Genomic DNA, 8,236 nt, shown 5'->3' with positions numbered 1-8,236 from the left:
AGGCGATTTACTTGTATGTGTACAGTAAACTGCCACTGTGGGTATGTATGCTAACTTCTATTTGGTGAGGACCAAACTCTTGGCAATAAGTAGTAGTACGAGAAAATTCAACCGTGAGGATATTATATATGAATGCGTTCTAATTTTGGAAAAAGAGGATGTAGAACTTTCCAACACATATGGCTGTTGCCTGTTGGTTTGGCTAGATTTGGACAGGAAAAGCGAAGCTTAACTTCTTGGATCATGCATGTGATGAACTTTACTGGGTGGGCTAGAAATAAAGCATATGGGCATACGTCGCTATATATCAATGTCTATGTTTGGTGCAACTCCTGGTCATAAACATATGTGTATACCTAACCTTATGTAACGCCCAACACATTACTAAACAAAAACTATCCAACTCAGCCGCGAAATCGCCGTAAATCATGTTGTAGCTCTCTTTGTATGGGTATGCGTTTAGGTGATTGACAGGTGATCGAGTTTCCATGAAACTTCATAGACTGTGATGTGGGTGAGTGAACAAGAGTAGTATGCTTGGCAACCAAGTTCTGAGCAGCTTCCTTTGTCGTGATATTATGTGATAAACGACGCAGATTATATTCCACGATTAAGGACAATATATGACCAAGATAAGGATATGAGTTAAGAGCATAAGCTATCTTTAGTAATTTATTCCACAAGACCATGACTAGAATATTTATGTTCTTAATGGAAAAGTCATATATCCGGTATTTTTTTTAAAAAAAAAGGAACATGACTGGAATGTTAGAAACACACATATGCTAGCATATATATTAGTTACAGTCAGTTCTCTCTTAGCTTAGCTTGTTGCTGAGATCAGTCGTCTTTGATTTGGACATTACCTAGCTAGAGTTAGGTTCATTCTTCCTTGTGTTCTTTCCCACGTACTAGTGGTTAACATGTAACTATGCATATACATCATCAGTCAACAGTAATGTTGGCACCCTATGTATATATCTTGTAGAATTTAAATACATATATATAGCCGCCAGGGTTGCGGTGGTCCTGCAGCGTGTTCCGGTCAGTTTTCAAGTAACATGCATGGATGATATATGCATAGGAAAGCTACGCACACTAATTAAGCTAGTGCACATTTCATTAGCTAGCTAGACAGTACTATATATATAAACGACTAGCTTGCTCACTAATTAAGTTGCCACTTAGCAGGCACTTACTAATAAAGCAGGATTATTCCTTGCTTGGCAAGGTACTGTATAGTATTATATCATCGAAGTACCTACCTTAACGGAGTAATTCATTAATATATAAAGCAATAGCAGACAAATAAGAAAAATAAAATGAAACCGACAAATAGCGACGTTATCGTTAGCTTCTCTCTCGCTGCGCACTGCTGGTAATAATACACGGACTGGACACTGATTATGTTAGAGTCGTGGACACGACACGGCATGCAACGCGTGATGTGCGTCATCGTGTCTCGTCTAGTCGAGATCGCGTGAAGCAACTGGCCATATATATAGCCCAACCATGCATCCGAGCACATATATCCGAGCACGCACAACTTCTGTGAGCAGCAGAATGAAGCGTGGCAGAGATGACGACGACGACGACGCCACCAGCGGCAGCGCCATGGGAGACGACAATCATCGTATCCAGGCCGCCGCCGCTCACCAAGCGGCTTCTGGCACGGCGCCGCCACCAGTCAAGCGTCGTCGCCGCCGCCGGGGCCAGGACGACGCGTTCGAGTGCCAGACGTGCGGGCGGCGGTTCCCGACGTTCCAGGCGCTGGGCGGCCACCGGACCAGCCACCTCAGGCGGCCGGCGATGACCAAGAAGCAGCCGCGGTCGTCGCCAAAGGCGGTGCTGGTCCACGCGTGCGCCATGTGTGGGCTGGGCTTCTCCACGGGCCAGGCCCTTGGTGGGCACATGAGGAGGCACCGCCTGGGCCGGGCTGACAGCATGGCCGGTTTTCCTTCTGCTGATCTGGACCTTACGCAGATCATCGTGCATGGAAGGCCCACTTCCGCTTCCTCCTCCCTGCAGCTTCTCAACCTGTTCGTGCAGTGTAGATACAACATGTCTCTTGTCTACTCTAGATGACCTGATCAGTTCAGTTTATTGTAACTGATAAGGTATGTAAGGTTGGTCTAATAAACTGTAAAAAAGGTACTAGTAGATTATTTTATGCTTGATGCTAGGTGTATATAATATCAGTATAATAATAATTCGACATACCTAGAGAGGTACGGTTCGATACCGGAGGCAACTTCCTCGTCTGTAGATGTTCATAACTCAAAACAAAGGGATACGCTTTATTTGCTACGCTTTTGAAAGCGTGGCTTCATCTGGAGTAGTTAGAGCGCTAGACACATTTGTTGGCACGTTTTAAGAAAAACATGTCTACGCCTCCACAGGTTCAGTGCTAGACACGTTTGCTTGAATGACCATTTCGCAGATGACTGAGATGATCGATCAAACACCTCTTTTTTCTTCCTCGACTAGTAGTATTTTGATTTTTGAAGCAAAGTAATGTTTCTTGATGTAGGATCAGTCACCTGTTAGGGTTGTGTTCCCTTTTTTGTCTCTCATTTTGTACTAAGAACTGAGATTGATTCTTGTAACAGCAAGGCATTTGAAGAGGCAAAATCATAAGCTTTAGCTAGACAAGCAAGTACGTTTTTGGGTTTCGGATGGCATGCTGTTAAATTGAAAAAGGAACTGAAGCCAAAGAGTTGCTAGCTAATGACACGGCAACTGGTCAGATTCTACAGGAGTGTATTGTTAGAAGTTGAGCAATGATGTGCAGCTCGGCTGACATGACAACCACATTGGTACTGGTGTGCATATTTTTTTTATTGAATATATGTGTATATGTTGGGTTGTTGGGATAGCTAGTGACAACATACCAATTCTATTTCTCATATTCAGAGTCTATAATGTAAAGTTCAAATTATGCTGTTTGTGGCTGCAGATTGTTGCTTTCAAATGGTGTTTGGCAGGATGCTTCAGAAATGCTTGGTCTTATGATTTTTGACATGTGAACAACTTACGGAAAGCTAAAAGTGACATATCCCATCTGTTTCTCAGGTAAGTCACTGCATATTAATGTATCAAAGATGTATGGTATCCTGATCAATAAAACATTCCTATCATTTGTAAGCAATGTAGCATTATACTATATATATCACAGACCATTGTTCTTGTCAGTGTGAATATCTAATCCTAGAGCAGAGTAGTTAACAACTACTATAAGCATTGTATTATTTCATTAAGATACTAGAGAATCTGCATGCTTTATGATGTCACAACCGTCGGGGAAAAAAATCTTTACTTCTATCTCAAGCAAATTAAGACCCTTTTTTTCTAAATTCATAACAAATATTTGTGTGTTGTTATAGTTTTAGCACTTATATTGAATGCATTATTATTTAATCTGCAGGATCATAGAAGCATGTCAAGGAAATATGTTGAATGAAGAAGCGAAGATTGAGAATGGAAGTGAAATAATTTTTAAATATACTATAACCCAATCTGTTAGTGTCATGGGTTCGTTGCCGCGGCAAGCATCGTTGTTCGTCGGGTGTCACTGAGTGTGGGTCTCCGGTGGCTTGGGTGGACTCAAGAACACAAGAGAAGACATGGCGATGTATCCTGGTTCAGGCTATCGGAGCCCTACGTCCAGCAGCGATTCCATGCCAAATCGGGTAGTTACAACAAAACAGAAAGAGATTTGGCATGGAATCGCTAGATGCTATCCTATGGCTTGTCGACGGTGAGGCTTCTTCCCTGGCGAGGGACGGGAACGCTCCTCTCTCGCTTGTTTGCCGATGGGAGGAACGCTCCGCCATTCCTCTCTGTTGAGGGGAGAGCTTGGAATGCTCTGTCGATCGAGTTTGTGTGCGTCTGTTTGACCTCTCCCCTCCAGGTGCCGACCTTCCCCCTTATATTTCGAGGGAGGTCGGGTACAAGGTGGTTAGGGGGTTAAGTCTGTAGTCTTCGTGCGCTAGAGTACAGGAGGGCACTGCCGCGACGTGTATAGACCCTAGTGTTGTCATGGAGTCGGGGGAGCTTCCACTACCCCAGATAATGGGGACGAGGGTCCCGATCTTCCGTCAGGTTCAAGATAAACAATGATTTGTTCGGAGAGCGACACACCGATCCGGTTTCAGATCACAAAGACCCGAACCCTGCAACCTTAGCACCACGTCTCCTCTGGTTATCAACCGTGTCACAATCTGGTTGACCTCGCCAAGAAGGCTAATCCCTGCTGCGAGTCGAAGAACACAAGCAAGAACAAGATAAAACGCAACTCAATTGAAGTGACAATTGCAGATCAATGATTAAGCACTCGAAGTTGGGGTCTTGCAAACCGATAACGACGACTGTTCAATGATAGATTGATCTAAAACAAAACCCAAAACCTAATGTAGGTGGTGGCTACTGATTATATAGCCTAAGGGACGTCCAAGGATCCCTCTTCACTTCCTAAAGGTGTCCCAACACGTTACAAGGCCCAACGACCCAAAAGACGACGATGCAGCGCCGTGACAGATTCTAGATGTCAACTTGTTTCAACTATTCCTGTTGATTCTGATGTAATTTTGATGTGCGACCACTTCCATTGGTTTCCTTATGAAATTATCTTTCCATCCATATATGGATCATCAAAAATGGAGTTCGTATGCGACCTGGACGTCCGTTTTACTACACGCTGGTCCTGGAGCCCGAGATGGACTCGAACTCAAGTTGGATTGGGCCTCCGGCTTGGCTTGGACGTCCTTGCTGGCCTCCTATGGTGGTGGCCAAGGAGAAGGACGTCCAAGGGCTTTCTTGGTGGGTTCTTCAAGTCCTTGGGGTGTGCTCCCACTTGGGCCAGGGTCCCAAGGATGAATAACAAGCCCATAACGACAGTGTAGCTCCCAGCAGAAATAATGACAGAATATCTTGATGGTTTGGAGGCCTTGCTGATGTGATATTGAGATGAGACCAGATCTATTTGAAATCTTATCAAACAAGCTTTCCATCAAGTGCTCATTGACCTCGATCGCACTCCAGATGGCTGAGTTATGGCCTTCCCAATGAAGCACTATCGAGCTGCCGATGAACCAAAAATTCAACTTTGATGAACTTGCACGTTGAGACATATTTGTACCTACATTCAAATAACGGCATGTACATGTGGAACCAAGTGAATTGTACCAAAAATCACTATGCAAATATAGGAACGAGCTCACCTTATAAACAATGGTCGTATCCGATGGTGTCATGTCCTCATCATCCTCCCCTTCTTGACAACAAACCGTCCTCGGTTTGAGATTAGCTGAAGAAAACGTTGTTGGTAGTAGCCAACATTGCTCCCCTTCTTGAAATTTAACATGTTTCTTTATAACAAAACTAGGGAAACTCGACATGACAAGATTATAGCAATTGCAATCCTTTGGTTGATCATACTTTTGCACAATATAAGGAGATTTCAGATTTGAACAAATATAGACACGATGCACCATATACTCTCCTTTACAATTATATTTTCCAATAAAATAATATGTACAAGTAGACAACCATGACAATTCAACACATTTAAGTTTCTATTCTAAACTACTAAGAGCATATAAAGTATCAAACTCAATATAACCCAAAGTATTTGAAGAATACAATAATTTCTTTTCATCTTTTTTGGTAGCAATGGGAAGCAAATTTTTATGTTCAGCATAAGTAATTGGTTCCAAAGCCAAAGCATCATACTCATTCACTAGTTGTGGCATACGTATAATAAAAGCATTTTCACACAGCTCTTCTTTATCACTAGCATTATTAGAATAATTATTTTTTGACAAAGGCAATTCAGATTTAACATCTAATTCTTTCCTTTCATTAGCAGCTCTATCTCTATTAGTTTGTGCATTTTCAGCATGGTTTAAAGTTTTACCAGACTCCAAAGTATGTGTGGGAGGTGGTGAAGATGTTGTTGTAGTGGCGAAAGTAACCACTCGCCTTTTTATCGTAGTCTCAACCTTCGCAAATGGTTGCTCCACCCTTGCTAAAATCTGGTTGAGGTTGTCGCCAATGTTGGTATGGTTCTTTTGCTGACATTCCTGCAATTCTTTTTCTGCAAGCATAGCAAGCTAGAACAAACGTTTGAGAGTATAAAATTCTATATGGAAAACAATATCTTGTATTTCATGCCTCAAACCACCAAAAAAAACGAACAATGGTATCTTCCATGTCCTCTACTATCCCACAACGTATTGCACACTTTTGAAACTCTATATAATATTCTTGGACAGACATATTGCCCTGCTCTAAGCACTGCAATTTGTTATGCCATTCATGTTTATAAGAAGGAGGAATAAAATGATCATGCATAGCTATCTTAAGTTCTTCCCATGTACCAGGTAAAACATCCTCTGCAACTAGCCCATACCACCAAATAATGGCAAAGTCCTTAAACTCACTAGTAGCTTGTTGAACTCTATATTGCTCAGGTACAAGGTAGGCACTAAACTTTTGCTCTACTGTCATCTCCCAATCAAGGTATCCCTCAGCATCATATTGTCCCGAAAAAGAAGGTATGGTAAATTTAACCTTTGCATAAGGATCATCGGGAGCACGATTACGATTACCTTGATGGCAGTTGAAGTGTCGAGCGCCACCCATACCTGTGGTGTTTGTGTGAAGACGAAGATGTAATATGTTTCTCCTTGTTGCTACTCGATCAACATTACCATCGGTATCATACATCTCGTCATCGTCGTTCACACCTTCATCGGGTGATGGACGGTTTTCCAATGCTACTATCCTGTCGGTTAACGTGGACACTCTTTTGTCCAATCTCTCAAGAGTGCTACCGAGCTTGAGGTCATTGAGCGCGTTGGTTACAGCCTTGGCAATTGCCTCGCTCATATCCTTATGAGCATGTTCTATAACAGATTGTAGTTGCTCTTGGCTGACGCACTCCTTGAAGTCTTTGGGCGTCTTATCTTCATCATCACCTACCATCGTAGACACAAAACATAGCAACAAACAGTGAAGGTTATCCCTAATAATCCTACTACGCAGGTGGAGTGGTGCTGCCTCTCAAGATCACAGCAAAAGAAAACACCTTATCAAGCTCTTACAAGGTTCTTACCAATGCAAAGCCATGGACGGTACAACCGGTGGCTGGTATGTGATACCTGTGAGGGTGTGACACCAAGATTGCAAGGGTCTTTTTCTGTACCGATCTGAAGTATATGTGGAGCTTGGGAGGCACGCAAAAGAACAAATATGTATATGTGGCACACAAGTCAGTGACAGATAGCAATATTGAATAAATGTCTAGAGCACTTGTCCTAGTTGCTGGTCTATACGTGTTCCTATCACCAGTTGTGATAAACAAGAGAGGAAACAAGGATGAAAGGAAATAAGTATCAAAGGTAGCAACGGATGTGAACAAGGCAAAAGGTATCACAAACAATAGAGCTACTGAGTGTTCCTTATGTGCTCCTTTTCGATATCTTCTATTCTCTTTTACTATTTTTTTCTTTTCTTTTTGTCCAATCTTTTTTTTCTTGCTTTTGCTCTTTTGATATTTTTTTCTCAGCAAGGAGCACACAAGAATAAACCACAAAAAATTTGAGCTCAATTGAATAAAAAATGTGGCCTATAGAAAATTAGGACTGTGCTAAAAAGCATACCAAAACTTGTGGGCCCAGAAACTCAATTTTCCTAATCGAATTTTGCAAATCTAATTTTTGTGAACCTAGCAACGTTGGGATGAAATAGATCTAAAATTTTCTGGCGTTCTCCATAGATATAAAATTGTTCCCATTTCGAGTTCAGATGTAAAAGTTATGACTGTTTTAAGGAAACTGCTCGAATCAGGGATTTAGTGGATACAAGATGCAAACCGATGGTGATACGGAATAGCGGCGGGTGGAGGTATCAACACAAACTAGAAAAGAACACAATCTAAACCAGCAACAAGACTTTGATCTAGGACACAAACTCAACAAAGCGGACTCTGAAACTGAATCATGCAAAGGCTATGGCGTGGATGGTTATAGGATAGGAAACAAATATGGCATTGGACTATGGGATAAAAGCAAAAACACTCGAACTAAGGGTAAGATGCAAACTTGACGGTATACCAGAAGCTCTGATTACCACTTAATGGGGATGAGGGTCCCGATCTTCCGTCAGGTTCAAGATAAACAACGATTTGTTTGGAGAGCGACACACCGATCCGGTTTCAGATCACAAAGACCCGAAC

The 8,236-nt window shown here is 42.2% G+C and overlaps 1 protein-coding gene across 1 annotated transcript; it reads left to right on the top strand.

Moving 5' to 3' along the window:
* Window positions 1-1,552: 1,552 nt before the first annotated feature.
* Window positions 1,553-2,975, top strand: LOC136482804 (zinc finger protein ZAT18-like). Its single transcript, XM_066479998.1, has 3 exons — window positions 1,553-2,117; window positions 2,610-2,816; window positions 2,957-2,975. Exon 1 carries the CDS (start codon window positions 1,564-1,566, stop codon window positions 2,083-2,085), a length of 522 nt encoding a protein of 173 aa, XP_066336095.1. The 5' UTR covers window positions 1,553-1,563; the 3' UTR covers window positions 2,086-2,117; window positions 2,610-2,816; window positions 2,957-2,975.
* Window positions 2,976-8,236: the final 5,261 nt, after the last annotated feature.

This window comes from Miscanthus floridulus, chromosome 9, assembly GCF_019320115.1.
Source record: "Miscanthus floridulus cultivar M001 chromosome 9, ASM1932011v1, whole genome shotgun sequence".
In the NCBI taxonomy this organism is placed as follows: Eukaryota; Viridiplantae; Streptophyta; class Magnoliopsida; order Poales; family Poaceae; genus Miscanthus; species Miscanthus floridulus.
The sequence above is the reverse complement of the archived record's forward strand: the minus strand, read 5'-3'. Positions and strand labels throughout refer to the sequence as shown.

Excerpts from the sequence above, each read along its gene's own strand:
- LOC136482804 (XM_066479998.1), top strand. The coding sequence starts at position 1,564 with ATGAAGCGTGGCAGAGATGACGACGACGACGACGCCACCAGCGGCAGC.